This window comes from Chiloscyllium plagiosum, unplaced genomic scaffold (genome assembly GCF_037043375.1).
Source record: "Chiloscyllium plagiosum isolate Xiang-an unplaced genomic scaffold, Cpla_swu_hap1 HiC_scaffold_26, whole genome shotgun sequence".
Classification (NCBI taxonomy): domain Eukaryota; kingdom Metazoa; phylum Chordata; class Chondrichthyes; order Orectolobiformes; family Hemiscylliidae; genus Chiloscyllium; species Chiloscyllium plagiosum.
In genome coordinates, this window is record NW_028270164.1 from 9,678,724 (window position 1) to 9,696,663 (window position 17,940).

Genomic DNA, 17,940 nt, shown 5'->3' on the forward strand with positions numbered 1-17,940 from the left:
GGGCAATTTAGCATGGCCAATTCACCTGACCTGCACAGCTTTGGATTGTGGGAGGAAACCGGAGCACCCGGAGGAAACCCACGCAGACACAGGGAGAACGTGCAAACTCCACACAGTCAGTCGCCTGAGGCTGGAATTGAACCCGGGTCTCTGGCGCTATGAGGCAGCAGTGCTAACCACTGTGCCACCGTGCCGCCCATTGTTGTTGCAATTGCTTTCAGGAATTTATGATCCACATATGACGTATCCTTCATTCTAGAAGTAAGCACTTCCATGGTTGCAGAGTGCTTGAGGGCATCTTGAAATCATTAAAGTTGCTCAAGAAATCTAAGTCTTTTTATCCTTCTTCCATTTCTAGATGAAGTGATCAGGTGGACATTAGAATAGGTGAGATTCTACGATGGTCATTCTGGCTGGATGAATTTCATTGGGCAGAATGGCCTTCCTCAGCCATTAGTGCAATCTCAAAACAAAAATCCTTAGCAAAAGCGTCAGAGGTGAGATAAGGAGAATGTAATGAACAGAACAAGCTATTATGATCTGAATGGTGCTGTATAAGGATCCTTAGACAACACCTTCCAACCCCATGACCCCTATCATCTACAAGGCCAAGAGCAGTAAAGACATGGGAATATCACTGAAATAATTTCATGGAGGCCAGTATCCTGTCACCAAGTCACCCTTTATTAACAAGCAGAGAGTTCTTGACACTGATCCAGCTCCCTCAGAACCAGCTTTCAGAGTGAACTGAATCCCTGACATTTTTGTTTATATCTGTCAGTCAGTACTCCCTGACTGGACCAGATTAACAGCCCCAGTCAGGAAACACATATTCTACGATGTTGGAATATTCACGGAGGCCTGTATCCCATCATCCAGTCACCCTTTACTTACATGTTTTAGCTGTCAGCCAGGGCTCCCTGATTGCCTTGGGTTAACAGCCTCAATCAAGGATCTCACAGTCAGTAAGATCCACCTGGTTCCAATCACTACAGAGGACCACCTGGCTGACCTTGTTACAATCACTATGACCACCAGCTCCAACTTCTCCTCCAAGTAACTCAATATCCGGAGTTGTAAATATATCTCCGTTCCTTTTGAGCCACTGGGTCAAAATCCTAGAACTCCCTCCTTAACAGCATTGTGCATGTCCCTCCATTGTGGAATGCAGTAGTTCAGGAAGGAAGCCCATCATTACTTTCTCCAGAGCAATTAAGGATGGGCAGTATGCGTAGACCTATATCTCATCAATGGTTTAAAAAAACACAAGAGAGAGTTGTTTGGGAACAAGTTGACATTTGTAATGTTGCACAGTCAGTTAATAAAAACAGCAAAGCCTCGAACTTTAACCTTGAAAAACATATTAGTGAATTAAACAAAAGTAATTGTTGGGAAATTCTACAATGATGAAAGAGCATTTAGACAATAATTGTTGAATGCAAAATCCAAACACTCTGCAGTTAAAAGATAAAGAAGTAGAAGACAGTAAGTTTTGTATGAAAGTAAAGAATAATACTGAGTTCAGCACTTCCAAATTGGAATTTGTAGTCAGTTGATTTAGCAAATTTTAAATTGAACTTAAATTACTTAATTTTTTTTTAGAAACAAAGGCAATGATGCAAGAATAATGAAGGTAGCTGAAGTAGCAACCACAATTTTTTTTAAAAATGTGCAGTTAAATGTTAAATGTTGAAGTGTGGAAATGGCTTAGAATAAATCCAGGTAAGTTGTTGTCCTTTTGACCTGACTCAGAAAGAGATGGGGAGTTTCTGTTGAAAGTTGAGCACAAAATCCAGGCTGGTGACCCAGAGCTTTTGCAGAAGGACGGTGCAACCGCTTTATAAGGTAAGTTTGAAAACAACGCCCCAACTTCTCTCTCAAGTGCATACAAAAGGTTCAGTGGCTGTATTTCACTGTAGAGCAGGGGGGTTCCCTCTGGTGTTCCGAGCAGTATTCATCCCTCAACCAACATCACTGAAACAGACAGTCATCATCACATTATGTATGTGGAATCTTGCTGTGCATGCATTGTTTGTTAAGTTTCTCGCATTACAGAGTGACCATGCTATGAAAGTGCTCCCTTGGTTCCAAAGCACTTCAGACATTCTTACATCATAAAAGGTGCTGGACAGGTGCAAGTTGTGTTCTTTAATAGATTAGCGAAATGAATGTGTTTGGAAATACCGTTCCAACAACAAACCAGTTGGAGCCAAAACTAGTCCTGAAGAAGGTATGTGCCTGAAACATTGACTCTCCTGCTCCTCTGATACCACCCGACCTGCTGTGCTTTTTCCAGCACCAAGTCTTGTCAAAATTTTAACTTGCAACTTACAGAATGTAAACTGCTTAAATATACTAATAGTTTTATTGTGAAAAATTGCAACATTTAGAGTACTTAATTTGCAGCAAAACACTTGGGCCAAGTGAGCAAAGCCCAGAGAGATTGGATTGCAAGGTAAGGGAAATGTTGTAAATGGAGCTGAGGTACATATTAGCCATGATTCTGTGTCCTTGTGCATCAATCACAGGAAACTAGTATGCAGGAACAGCAGGTTATAATGAAGGCAAATAAAATGTTGACATTTATTGCTAAAGGAACAGAATATAAAAGTAGTGAAGTGTTGCTATAAATGTACAAAACATTAGCGTGACCAAACCTGGAGTATTGTGTGCACTTCCTTACTTGAGGAATGCAGTGGCATTGGAGACAGTTCAGAGGAGATTCACCAGATTGATTCCAGAGGTGAGAGGTTTGTCTTATGAGGTGAGCTTGATCAGTTTAAGCAGATATTCTCTGAAGTCTACATGAATGAGAGGATTGAGGTATACAAGCTGCTAAAGGGGATTGACAAAGTAGAAAGGATGTTTCCTCACATCAGGCAATCCAGAACAAGAGGTCATAGTTTTAGGCTAAGACTTGGCAGATTTAAAACAGATGAGGAGGAATTACTTCTCTCTAAGGCTTGTGAGTCTGTGGAATTCACTACTGCAAAGTGCGGTGTACACTGGGACTCAGTAAATTTAAAAAGGAGATAGACAGATTTTTAATTGGCAATGGGTTAAAGGGTTATGGAGAGTGGGAAGAAAGTTAAATTGAGGCTGAGATAACATCATATTGAGTGCAGAGCAGGCTCGAGGGGCTGAATTGCCTATTCCTGCTTCTAGTTCATATTATCAAACTGAATGGTGGGATAGGCTTGAGGGACTGAATGGCCTTCCAGTGCCGTGTTCCTGTGTTCCAGGTCATGCAAGAACTCAAAAACATTCCCATTCTCAGCAGCATTTGTCATGAACTGCCCACAAGGGAGACCCTGATCTTAAGTAACGGACAGTGGAGCTTACCTGTTAGCCAGCTTATGACTGAGAGCACAAAGACGGCACTGACTGATAATCTCATCCTGAAGACCATGCACAATGAGCCAGTGGGAAAGAACCGTGAGAGAGTCCCTTACTCCGCACGTGCTGCTAATTTCCTTCGAATGTTGGTTCTCACCTGCAAAACAGATCCCAGCAATTCACATGGAGAAGATTATGCTCTGCAGATTTCAAAGTCAAGGCAACTCCTTTTCCATTCATAAACAAGATTACTGCGTATGCTGGAAATTTGAATTCAAAACATCAGAATACTGGAAATACTCAGCAAGTCTGGTAGGATCTGTGAAGAAAGAAGAAAGTTTCAGAGACATAACCTGTCAGCTGTTCCACTGACAAAAGGTCAACCTAATGAAACTTTATACTTTCCCTTGTAATTTTGAAAAAGCTCTTCTTAGTGTAGAGAGCACTACGTCATGTGGAGGTGGCTGGGAAAATACAATATATTCCCAGAGGTTTTGCGGTCAGCAAGTGATAATACTTGTCACTGACCTTATCAAAAGGCTGCCCACAAAGATTCCAATTTTCCAACATCAGCTTAAATTTGGCAGCAAGCTGTGATCTCGAGGCATCCAGCAGCATTGACGTCATCAAGCAAGATAAGCAGCCAATCACTTTTAATAATTCTCACAGACAGCAAATCAGGAGGGAAATTTCACAAATCGTTCTTCACTTTCAAATAAATTTTACAAACAACAAAACAAATGATTGGGATATGCACAATGGAAAGAAGGTAGAAGCAGAAATATTCTGTACAGAGGTCATTGAAAAAATGTATTAGAAACTTTTTTATTATCATGAAGAAATTTCATAAACATAAATCTATTTTTTTCCCGTGCCAGTGAGTTGTCACTTGAATAATTAGAGTATTATGTACTGATAAAGACACAGATACAGCCCATTCAGCAATGGATGATATGTTACAAGGGTATTCCAATGAATATTACCTAAAGGTGCCAAACTTCCATTAAAGATGATTGTTGGTGAGTTTAACCTGATAGTCACCTGTCTCAGGTGAGGTGAGACCTTCAGAGTAACCTCAGCTGGTATGGGAATTGAACGCATGTCAGCGGCAGTACACTGCATTGCAGCTGTCCAGCCAACTAAGCTAATCAAGCCCCGCAATGCAAATAGGTTAATATTATAAGGACAAATTTTCATCAGTGCAGTGATTTCTACTCAATTACAGGCTATGAGAGTGGGACTTCAACTGTGGTTCAATGGAGAATCACTGGTAGCAACTTCTGGATTCCCTTATTTAAGTGTACATGTGGGCTGCAGAGGTTATAGAATCATAGAGTCCCGACAGTGCAGGTGTAGGCCATTCAGCCCATCATTGACCCTCCGAAGTGCAACCTACCCAGACTCACCCCATCCCCGTTACCATGCATTTCCCATTGCTAATCCACCTAGCTTTCACAACCCTTGACCCTAAGGGGCAATTTAGCTTGGCCAATCCACCTAGCCTGCACAAGTTTGGACTGTAGGAACTGGAGAAACCCACACAGACACGGAGAGAATCTTAGGGATTCTAAGAGAACATGCAAATTCCCCACAAACAGTCACCCAAGGCTGGAATCTGACCTGGATCCCTGGCACTGTGAGGCAGCAGTGTTAACCACTGAGTCACCGTGCTGCTGTCAGTTCCAGAGAAGTAATAATTGCAAACACTAACAGGCTGATAATTACTACAGCAAAGTGGAACTGACATTAGATTGAACCAATATAATATAACCGTCTCTAGTCCCAGACACACAAATATTGTGGGAAATTGCGAAGTGCAAATTGCTGGTTGGGATTTGCCTCGGTCGATGACCTGGGATGATTTATTACTGTGCATTCTTGACCTTTTGCTTAGCAGTTCCCAAACATTTTGATGTCCTGATTTGATACAGGTCATTCTGCTATGACATGCATTTCTTCAGGACGAATTGGCTATAAGGTGATTGATGAATAAGGGAAACTGTTTCTAAAGTGCGAACTTTTAAAAAGTGTGTTAGCTATAATGCATTGCATTGCCAACACTTCAAATGTTGTTTTTATTGCGTGATTTTATATAGCGCAGGGTCACACAAGGATGCAACCACAGCATTATAGAGGAACTAATCTACAAAGTTTTGTTACACTGGATTTTCCTGGGGTTTGCTGATGTCTGATTGCTATTTCTAATCAAATTGGTAGCCACATTCTTGCGTAAGAAGTGCCAAATGATGGAAATATTTCTGCTGTGTCTAGCATTGTGCTGACACACAGCAGATATTCTGTCCTTTTGCATCATATCATCAGGGCAAGTTATCCAAAATCAATTCAAACAATCATTAACTGCAGTCTACCTCTTTCTAGGATTTTCAGCTGCTAATGTTCTGCTGAATCAGTTCTGCCAGTGTCTGTGAATTCTGTCCTGCTTCTAATTTTGAAATATTAGGAAGGGTGAACAGTGGTTTTCCTTAATGAAGCATATTCCCATGGACAGTGAATCTGTAATGGAGCAATGGTGTGGTGCATTAGAAAGAATTTGGCGATGATTCCTGAATTGTCTCAATAGGTGATGTATTTATCATTGCGATAATACGTATGTGAGTGTGTACAATCCGTGTGTACAAGAGGAAAAACCTGTAGAAGTGTAGGGAAAGGAGCCAGCCTAACTTGCTATCCAAAGAAAGAGCACTTACAGGATATATTAGATTACTGGAGTGCTGCCGAATGCTTTCATTCCTCTTTTGGTAGCATAACTTGATTATAAAAACAGACCTACCCTTTAGAAAAAGCTTTGTACAAGTAATAGTTTGTAATGCTGCCATGCTGCTGATTGAACATGTTCCTGCAAAGTATAGGTGAGAGGCTGGACGAGTGCTTTCACCAGAAGCACACTGTCCATGTACTTTGCCCTATATTCTCTGTGTAACCAACACTTGACTCTAACGATGAAGGAAAGAATCTGCGTCTTACTAAGCCTTCTTGACAGCACCTTCAAAACCCGCAACCTCTGTCTTCAAGACTGACAACAGCATCAGGCACACGGGAACACTCTAGGCCACTCACCATCCTGGCTTGGAGCTATGTCACTGTTACATCACTGCTGCTGGGTCAAAATCTCATAACTCCCTTCCGAATAGCACTATAAGTGTTCCTATACCACACGCCACTGTAGTTCATGAAGGTTGCCCACCTCAGTATAAGATATGTTCTGAAAGAGTTAATGTTTAAATACCATTATTGCTACTCACCTACTGATGTCACACAGCCTTTGGTTGGAGAAACAGATAGCCTTGCACGAGGTCCAGTTGGAGATAGGTGTGACATACTGGCTCCTGATAGTTATTACTATGTCTAATGTTAATTGTAGTTTTTGTGATCATGCAACAAGCTACATCTTATCATATATGACAAATGTTCATGTTAAGACTCTCCAGGGGTCTATCCTACTGATAACAGACAGTCCCTTAGACTCACTATAGAAAGCATGGCTGAAGCAAACATCCACCAGTGCTCGCTAACCAGAAGTACAAGCACTACCACCTTCATGATAGCAATTAAGAAAGGGCAATAAATGGACAAGCAATGCCCACATTCTATGAAAGAATATATTAATAAAAATGAAATGTAGCACGGATTAGCCATTCAGAATTTTTGATTCTAAAGTGACCATGTAGTCTCCTCTTGCCCCACAATACTTGAAAATCTCTGCTTTCCTCTGATTCTCCCTGCTTTGCACCCCCACTTGCTTTGTCTTACCAATTCTCTTACCCAACACTCACTTGTCTTACCCGAAGCTCTACGATTTCCCCCCTAAACACTGCCAACTTTATTTCTTTTCATCTTTAAGACACTCCTCAAAACCTATTCTTTCATCAAGCTTTGGGTCATCCCTCGTAATTGTTCCTAAGGCTGATATTAATTTTGATCGCCAATGAAGTAGTTGGATTCTATTTTATTTCATTAAGGCATAATGGGAAAAGGAGAAGGCTATTTAGTTCCTCAGGCCCACTCAGTTAGAACATGACTGTTCCTTATCTTATCTGTATCTCTACAATCCTTTGTGCCATTACCTAATAACAGCTTATTCACAAAATTATCTGGAAAACCATCTGCGGAGAGAAAGAAGAGTTAATGTTTCAGCTCCAGAGACCCTTCTTCAGAATGAAGCTCTTCTTCTCTCTTAACAGCTTATAAATCCCTGATATTTTAAATTGACTTGCAGCCTTAACTTTATTTTAAAAAGATATTTTATTCATAAAAGCATCTATATACATAGTCTCAAATACAGTTCGGTTCAGTACAGAAGCATATTGAGGAAACAAGCAAACATTGGAGTTTGACTCTATCCTAACAAACTAAAGGTATCTCTTCCTTGTACGACTTGTAGCCTTAACTACTTTAGGCAAAGTCACAAGTCACATGACACCAGGTTATAGTCCAATAGGAATATTTGAAATCACCAGCTTTTGGAGTGCTGTTCCTTCATCAGACGACCAGCCCTGAATAGTCTGCCTTTACATCTGAAACGTTGACTTCTCCACCTTCTGATGCTGCCTGGCTTGCTGTGCTCTTCCAGCCTCCTGCGCGTTTACTTTAGATTTGTGGTTGTGTCATGTTGTTCGCCTCCCCATCTCCCCCCCCCCACCCCCCAGATTTATAACAGCAAGTTGATGTTGCCTGACTGTGATCCACCAGATGTGGCAGCTTCCACGTGGCATTATCATTGGGAACCTGTTACCTTTGGAGACAGGAGAGGGTTAACTTTGTGACAAAATCCCACCTAGGCAGGTGAGCAATCTCAGGTGGTTTTCTGCTGTGCTGGAGCAGTGCTGAAACCAGCCAATGTCAACAAAACAGTTTCCATTGCACCTGGGCACTGAGGTGCTGAGACACATCCAACTTTGATAAATGGCTGCATTAAATCAATGTGCCTTTTTTTAAAATTAGCATCATAGAGTCTTACAACAGAGAGAGAGGCCCTTTGGCCCAAACTGGTCCATGCCGACCAAAATGTCCATCTGTGCTAACCCCATTTCCCTGCATTTGGCCCATATCCTTCTAAACCTTTCCTATCCATGTATTTGTCCAAATGCTTTTTAAATGTTGTTAACCACTTCCTCAACCACTTCCGCTGACATCTCATTCCATACGCGATTTATTATTATGACACGTACCTAGGTACAGTGAGAAGTTTTGTTTTACATGCGGTACAGGCAGATCGTACCATACAAAACACATGGTAACTACGAGAGTAATAGAACAGAGCAAAGAATACAATTCACAGTTGTTAGTGTACTGACACAATAGCTAACTGTTAAGAATACTCTTGGTCAGGACTGGCAGCCACTATGGCAACATTAATATTCTACAAACTCTGTACTTTTTTAAACATTAGTCCCATGTGATTTGAGATATTATTTAGTCGCGCTTTGCTTCAGTAATAGATATAAAGAGATCAATACTGCCTATACATGGTTGATAAATATTACATTTTTCTTTGTCTGACCAAAGTTTTTACATTACTCACTCACACTGACTCATCCTCTAGAGGCAACTGACTGATTCCCATCATTTTTCCTCTTAATTTTAAGTGCCACGTTCCTCCTAATTTTCAAAGCCAAGTGTTCACACAGCGTTCAGCACTCATAATGAGACAGGAGCCGATCTGTCTTCACAGCTCTCTTCCCTTGCAGTGAGTATTCGTTTGAACAAGGAGGAAATGGGACAAGCTGATTTTTGGTGCCAACTTTACTGCCTCCAGCCCAGAAAAGCATTGGCTAGCGTTCTTCATCCTGCACCTCAGCTCAAGAAATTACATCCCTGGGGCTGGTTTGCATCTCCACCGAGAGATTGTACTTTTAATGTAGGGTTGGAATCTTAGAATCCCTACAGTGTGGAAACAGACCCTTTGGCCCAACAAGTCCACACCTACCATCTGAAGAGTATCCTACCCAGACTCATTCCCCTACATTTATCCCTGACCTACACATCCCTGGACACTATGGGCAATTTAGCACGGCCAATTCACCTAATCTGCACATCTTTGGATTGTGGGAGGAAATTGGAGCAAACACACACAGCCACGGAGTGAATGTGCAAACTCCACATATAGTTGCCTGAGGCTGGAATCGAACCCAGGCCCCTGGCACTGTGAGGCAGCAGTACTAACCACTGAGCCCATCATACTGCCCTTCGGTGAAGTAAGTGGGGGTGCATGCTTGGGTGGACCAGCATGGACCAGCTGGAGTGAACGGCCAGTCTCTGCACTACAACTTCCATCCTGGCAGACCTCCGTTCAGGGGCTGGGTCGGGGTTTTATGACATCCATCTCACCTGATCTTTGTGAAAATATTAGAGGTAACAGAATCTAGTTCTCTCCGTTTTAACCCCACTCCCCTGAAATTTTCCCCACACAAGACAAATGGATACATTTGTGTTGTAAAATGAAATTTAGAAATATGATCTTTCCCTTTGAGATATCAATGATGCAGAGTTGCATAGCCACACCAATGAATCTGTGCTTAATTTGTTGTAACCTGCCCTTGGAGCAAACACTTTGCTCCTTTGAAAAAGAAGTGAATTCTGAGAATAAAAATTTGAGTTATTTTAGATTTTGTTTTGTCATTTTATACCTGGTCTGAAATTATTTGGACCCCAAATTGGACATCCCTGAATTGGACCACTATTATGTTTTGTCTGCACATCATTTTTATTTTATTATTGCTGTCAATTTAAATCACAAATGAGGTGTCCAACTGTGCAGAATCTTTCATCCAGAGACATCCGTTGGGAATTGTTTTGCAATGCTGTGTACATTAAATTTCATCACCAGCAATTTACACTCCTGGATAATGATATATATTGGAACGGTCATTATTTTCAGGTAAAAATAATCAAATGTAGCAATTTGCGGGATGCAATCTTTCAGTGTTTTGCAGTTTGTTCGGTCAAAGCTGAACTGCTAAGTGAATGCTGTTTGGTGCAGCAGCAATTTGTTCCTCTGCAGTTCAAAAAAAAGCCCTTCATCCCAGCATAAAGTATCTTGACAAAACAACTATATTTTCTGAGGATTCAGCTTTTCCACAAATTCAGCCACTGTGGGAAAATGTTGCTGTTGTCTTCCAGTGTGCAGGAATACTGTTAATGATGGGCAAGTTTTTTAAAAAAAATCATTCTTAGGACATGGGTGTCACTGGTAAAGGCAGCATTTATTGGCCATCACCAATTGGCCAGTTTAGATTCGACTGTGTTGTGGGTCTGGAGTCACATGAAGGCCGGACCAGGTAAGGATGGCAAATTTCCATCCGTTAAGTGAACCAGATTTGTTTTGAATTCAAATTGCACCATCTGTCATGATAGAATTTGAACATGAGTGCCTGAAGCATTACCTGGATCTCTGGATTAATATCTAACTATAATATCACTCGGCCAACATCTCCCCTCAAATGGAACTGAAGAGGTTGCTTATAGATAGATGGTGTTATATTCCCACATTAAATCTTCAAGAGTATTAAATGCCTTGGTGGGTTAATAATGAGGATGCTGAGTGAATGAATTATCCTTCTCACATTATTGACTTCTCTTGTGTTTTTTTGAAACGCAGAAAATAGGAGTAGGAGTGAGAGCCATTCGACCCTTCAAACCTGTTCCACCATTTAATATGAAACAAGTTGATCATTTAACTTGATATCCTGTTCCTGCTTTCTCCCTTTGTCCTTTAAACTCTGTAGAACACACTATAGTTTTTTTTAACAGGGACTGGGAGGGAAGTTTTATTGATATTATTTTATGGGATGTGGTCATCATTGTCAAAGACACAATCTATTGCCCATCTAATTAAGAATGAACTGCATAGCAGCTCACTGTTCCTAGGACCCAGGTTTGATTCCATCTTTGGGTGACTGTCAATGTTGAGTTTGCACAATCTCCCCTTGTCTGTATGGGTTGCTTCCAGGTGCTCCAGTTTCCTTCCACAGTCCATAGATGTGCAGATTAGGTGGATTTGCAACGCTAAATTTCCTTTGGTGTCCAGGGATGTGCAGGCTTGGTGGAAATCAGAAGGAAATGCAAGGTTACAGGGATAGGGTAGGGGGTGGGTCTGGGTGGGATGTTCTTCAGAGGGTCAGTGTGAACTCAATGGGATGAATGGTCTGCTTCCACACTGTGGGAGCTTCCACGATGCTCTGATTCTCTGCACAGGATCCATTGATGAACCAGTCATTTTCAAAGAATGAACACAGGTTGACTGAGCTTTTTAAAAGTGCAGTTGACTCCACTATTTTTAGATTAGATTCCCCATAGTATGGAAACAGGCCATTTGGCCCAACGAATCCACACTGACCCCCCAAAGAGTAACCCACCCAAATCCATTTCCTTCTGATTAATGCACCTAACACTATGGGCAATTTAGCACGACCAACTCACCTGAACTGCACATCTTTGGATTTTGGGAGGAAACCCACACAGATAGAGAGAGAATATGCAGACTCCACAAGGTTGGAATCAAACCCTGTCCCTGGTGCTGCAGTGGCCAACCACTGAGCCACTGTGCTGCCCCTTTTCCTACCCACAGCGTGATGTGTTTGGCATGATTGGGCAGGTGTGAGCAGGCAGCCTAATTCTTTTCTAAAGTTTTTAAAAAGAGAGGATGGAGAGGGATTAATGTCATTGCAGAGTGCCCTTTGTCTGGTGCCACCTCCCCCCACCTTAAAAATTGTAGTCTTTTTTCCTGCCTGGACTTTAAAGCCCACCCCTTCACTCCATCACGCCTCCCAAACCTTCCCCAACCAGTACCCCAACTGACTTCTCTCCCTCTGGGGTTCCACTGGACCTTGATCCTGGGAGTGCTTCCTCAACGCCATTACTACTGGGAAGTGGGGAGCTGGCGGGACGGGCCCCATAATATTCCACACAGTGGGATCTCCCAACCCTGAAACACTTGGAGTTTCTGCTCAATGTACAATGAATTCACACACAGCGTCAGGCACTGTCACATGATGCTAACATGTGTGCCAGCCAGTTCCATTGCTGTGTGGCAGGATTGTGTCTCTTGATCAACATGAGTCTTGAGGCCATGCATTGTGTGCTATATTGTACCCGTTAACAGCAGGGGGCTGTTGCCTGTGCGTAGGCACAGTGGGTATGATTGCAGTGCGGTGAAAGGCTGCAGTGGGTGTCCATATGATGATGCAATTATCCTTATTCAAGCTCCTTCATAACAGAACATTTGGTGTGGGCTTTGTTAATGCTGAAGACTCACTTCATTAAATTAACAAGTAAATCCTATTTGAATCCAATTAACAAGCAATTTAGACCATTGTTCCTGAAGTCATTTATGCAATTTGTGATATCGGAATAGCTACTGAGTCTTTCACTTCTTATCTTAAATGAAAAAGCACTGAGAGGGGAACCAATGCTGGATTTAATTGTGCATGTATGTGTGCACACAAGCGTGTGTGTGTGCACATGCGTGTGTGTGTGCATATGCGCGCGTGCATGTGTGTGTGTGTGCGTGTGTGTGAGAGATTAGTTTGAAACTTTCCGTTTTTCTCAATTCTTCTCAATGTAATCATGATTTCACCAGAGGAACATTGATGAGGATGTGAATTTTAACACTGAATTGCAACAAATATGTAATATAATGACACAATGAAATTCACTGGGAACTCATACTTTTCAGTTATCCACACTGAATTGAACTTCACATGACTTACTTTTCAATGCAAGTGCAAAGAGAATAGAGATTCCTGGCTCCAGCAGTTTGGAAGAAGACTTTTTTTTTAGGGATTTGCCTGCATGCTTTGGACCTCTGTACTTCATTTTTCTGTCTTCCAACGTTGCAAAACTGAATGGAGCATCGGGCAAAAGAGTCTTGGTCATCAGAGTGAAGACACTTAAAACTCACGAGTTGAATCTTTCCAGTTGGGAGGATCAGAACTTGTCAGAGTGAATCTGGATCAACTTCAACCTCAAAGTGGGCAAGTTCGAGCCTGGATGGGGGCAGCTCCAACAACACCGTGGGCACAGTGGTTAGCACTGCTGCCTCACAGCGCCAGAGACCCGGGTTCAATTCCCGCCTCAGGCGACTGACTCTGTGGAGTTTGCACGTTCTCCCCGTGTCTGCGTGGGTTTCCTCCGGGTGCTCCGGTTTCCTCCCACAGTCCAAAGATGTGCAGGTCAGGTGAATTGGCCATGCTAAATTGCCCATAGTGTTACGTAAGGGGTAACTGTAGGGTATGGGTGGGTTGCGCTTCGGCGAGTCGGTGTGGACTTGTTGGGCCGAAGGGCCTGTTTCCACACTGTTATCTAATCTAAAAAAGTATGTAGACACTCAAGAGGCTTGACAGCAAAGCAGCTCACTTGGTTGGCACCACAACTACAAACATCCACTCCCTCCAACGCCGACACTCAGCAGCAGCATGTGTACCTATATGTACAAGGTGCACTGCAGAAATTCAGAAAGATCCTTAGACATCACCTTCTAAACTCACAACCACTTCCATCTAGAAGCATAAGGGCAGCAGATACATGGGGACACCTGCAAGTTCCCCCCCCATCCCCCCAAGGCATTTAACATCCTGACTTGGAATTATATCACCATTCCTTCAGTGTCACTGGGTCAAAATCCTGGAATTCCCTCCCGAATGGCATTGTGGGTCTACCTACAGCACATGGACTGCAGCAGTTCAAGAAGGCAGCTCACCCCCACCTTCTCAAGGGCAACTGGGACTGCCAAGAAATACTGGCCCAGCCAGCAACGTCCATGTCTAAGTATAAATTTATAAAAACCTTTCAGAGTTGGAACATTAAGCAACATTCCAGGGGCAATGGAACAATAACAGTAAGGGGGAGAAAACATAAAGTAAAGTTCTGTTCCACAATGTCTTCTTCTGAGCACCGTTTCTGTGCTGACTAACCTCCATTGATTCCAAATCCATCAGTAACTTGCTTTTAACATTATATCCCTTGTACTTGTATCCCACCAATCCAGGGTTGCTAACTGATATAACTTGGCAAAGTGGTGGGTTACACGTCAATTTTTCTCTCACTTGAAGGGCTGGTGAGAAATTTTCACGAGACATCCCCCCCACAATAGTACACAAGAATTTCAGAAAATCAAGCAATTCCAAAGCAAAACTTGATCCTTTAAAAGGAGAAATTAATATAAAGTGAACATTAAAAAACTGCAAGGCATCTGATCCAACTAATAAAAACTATTTTCTACCTTTTCAGTGAAGCAGCAGATCTGCAGACAGACAGAATAGAGGACAAGTCCTGGTTACCAGGGAAGGGTGTCAGGACTGGGGCTGAACTAAAGAGCTTGATTTAGAAAGCCCTCATCTTGGTTTGCCGCTTTTGGAGGTACTCTGAGCTGGTCTTTGTAGACTTCACGTGAAAGTGGAGGTTTAAAGTCAAATACCTTTTCCCCGGGTTTTTCCCTCCCCTCAGCCTGCTGACTGGGTAAGATTTGGCAGGAGGAGGTGGGAGGCAGGGGAGAAGGTACATGAGAAGAGGAAGGAAATGGAAGGAATGGATGGGTATCTGTCTGGCTCAGTGTCACTCACTTGCCCAGTCTCCCCAGTCGGTCTCTCACCCACCCAAACTAAAATCCCCATTTTCAGAAAAATTGCTCAGAGAAAATCCTTCTGTCTGCGTTATTAGCTTCTATATAATTACAGAAAAGTGCTGCAATTCAAAACAAATTACATTCCCCAAACAATTCCCTTCCTTTGATGCATATGTCATGAACATGAACTACAAGTGGATGATATCATTCCTGGATGTATTGCAGAGGGACAGGGAGAAACTGTTCCTGCTCATAAAAGGATTGAGAACCAGAGAGGGACGATTTTCAAAGTGTTTTACAAAAGAAGCAAATATGAGGCGAGAAAAGTCATTTTGACAGAGCAAGTAGTCTGGGTTTGGATTGTCTTTTTTGGAAATGTGGTGGAGGCAGGTTCGACTGAAACATTCGAGGGAGCATTGGATGATTATTTAAAGAGTTCTAGGGAAGAGGCAGGAGGGAGTTTGGCACTAAGTCAAAATGTTCTGAGAACCACTGCAAACAAGTGACCTCCTTCTGTACTCTAACAATCCTGTGATGTACATGAGACAATCTATGGGTTAAATGAACAAGTCAGATCCTGAGAGGTAATAACCTAGGGGGAAAAGGAATTATTTAAAAAGCAAGTCATTGTAGACTTTGATTGAAGTTAAATGCCCCTTTCAATTGAGAAATAAATTGCATCATTAGAGAACTCCAAATGACAAAGGTGCTATGTATCCTTGCGTTCAATGGAGACATTAATAAAGGGATATTGAAAGAGTGTTTGCCAGCACAGGGAAATCCATGCTTTATACTCCCCTAGCCCAGGGCTATTTCTGTAGAACAGAGTCATTAGTACATCAGTAGCAGTTCACAGCTGACTCGCCCTCCCCCTTCAGTGAAAGTACTTTGTCTGGTCATCGTGTTGCTATAGACCCCCATTACTGATATCACTGGAGATTGTCAAAGGTAAAACAGTCCCATTGTGTGTTTCAGACTCTTTCACTCAATATCATGGCTACTAATGAAGACTTGGGGCCCCAAAGGTTAAACAGATGCAAGCAAAGGAAAACAGCAAATGCTGGAGATCACAGCGGGTCAGAGAAAGGGTCTTCCAGACTTTGAAACATTAGCTTGCTCTCTCTCCATGGATGCTGTCTGACCCGCTGTGATCTCCAGCATTTGTGTTTTCAGTACAGATTCCAGCATCTGTAGTAGTTTGCTCTTGCAAGTAAAGTAAAGACTTGTATTTTTAACACATTTCATGACCTCAGGACAGCCTGAAGTATTTTCTAACCAATGAGGTGCCTTCTGATATGTAGTCAAATGTGTCATCTAGAAAACACAGAGAGGAAGCTACGAAAATACTAATGTGACAATGACCAGGTAATTTTCGTTTTATTCACTTATGGGATGTGGGTGTCGCTGGCTGGGCTGGTATTAATTGCCCATCCCTAGTTGCCCTTGAGAAGGTGGCGTGAGCTGCTCTCTTGAACCACTGCAGTCCATGTGCTGTAGGTAGACCCACAATGTCATTACGGAGGGAATTGTATCGAATAAAATCAGAAATTGCTGGATGAACTCAGCAGGTCTGGCAGCATCTGTGGAGAGAATGCAACGTTAGCATTTTGGGTCCAGTGATCCTTCTTCAGAATTGATAGTAGCTAGGAAATGGTTTGTAGATAAGTGAGAGAAAAGGTGGAGCAGGTGGGGGAAAGAGTAAACAACAGGGGGAGATGGAGAGCAGAGGATGAAAAAAACAATGGGGCAGATAAAGAAGGGCAAAAGTCTGCCTGGGTGAACCAATAGGTGCTCATGGGGGGGCCGTTTATGACTGACAATGGGCTGTTTGTGGTAGCTGTGATGACAGGGCCTGGTGTGTGGACATTCGGATAAGATCATGGGAGAAAGTGCATAGGCTCTAAAGTTATTGAACTAGAAGGTTGCAGAGTTCCCAAGGGAAAACTGAGGTGTTGTTCTTCCAGCCTGCACTAAGCTTTTACCGGCTGAAACCTCAGCCTGGAATTTAATGCTCAATGACATGGGGTGTGATTTAATCCCACAACCTTCTGGGAAAGAGGGACACCTGATGTGTTCCACCAGAAAATTCCACTCAATGAAGACCTCTGTGCGTTGGCTAAGTGTTATGTTCAGCACTAACTTCAAAGAATGTCAACTAAAGCAGCCAGATACCAACTCGCAAGCTATGGCCTCATTCCAGATGCGTCAATGTAGCACTGAGTTAGTATAAAACAAAGAACTGTGAATGACAGAAATTTGAACCAAAAACAGAAATTACTGGAGAAACTCACCAGGTCTGGCAGCATCTGTGGAGGGAAAGCCGAGTTGATATTTTGAATCCAATGATGCTTCTTCGGAACTGAGTTAGCACTGAGTTTGAAGTGATGTTATGCTCGTTAGGAACTGACTTCACACTGCTCAAACTTATTTAAAGTCTGCTGATGGCCATTGTCCACCCCTCAAGTCTGGACTTGACTCATATGCTGATCCATAATTCAGTAAGAGGGTTGCTTATTCAAAATGAATCTGAATCCGTTTGTTAAAAGTTTAAAGAAAACCCTGTTTCCATATGCCAACCATCTGCTCTTGAAGTATTGTTTTCAGAATCATTGCGTAATTCTTATAGAAAGCTGAGGCCAGGTGATTACAGCTCCCTTGCTGCCTGATTAAGTACAATTGTTCCTCAGCAGGTAAGATGTGAGTCAGCATCGTGTACCCTAGGGACAGTAATAAGGTCAACACAGTGCAATGTTGCTCCATGCTCCAGGCTTTGTCTCCTTCTACAGCAGGTAGAGAGCTCAGTCCCTGAGGCCCCCTCACTATACCACACCTAAAAAAAATTGCAAAGTTCTAACAGAACAGGATCAGTCGACAGATAGGTTGGGTGAAATTGTTAGTTAGCATAATTATAGTAAAATGCTTTTCCAAGCTGCAGCTGAAATTTTCGCTGGGGCTTTTGTGTCTTAATCAACATCAATTCCAAAGCTACCCATATTCAAACCCGAAATAAGTCCCATTTAGCT

The 17,940-nt window shown here is 42.4% G+C and overlaps 1 protein-coding gene across 2 annotated transcripts in view; it reads right to left on the reverse strand.

Annotated features, from left to right (window-relative positions):
* cntn2 (contactin 2) overlaps positions 1-17,940 on the reverse strand; it is a 234,604-nt gene that overhangs the window by 142,542 nt on the left and 74,122 nt on the right. For both annotated transcript variants that reach the window (XM_043716479.2, XM_087973467.1), the window contains exon 2: positions 3,343-3,493. In XM_043716479.2, the coding sequence (XP_043572414.2) occupies positions 3,343-3,409 (67 nt within the window). In that variant the 5' untranslated portion in view covers positions 3,410-3,493. The remainder of the gene's footprint in view (positions 1-3,342; positions 3,494-17,940) is intronic.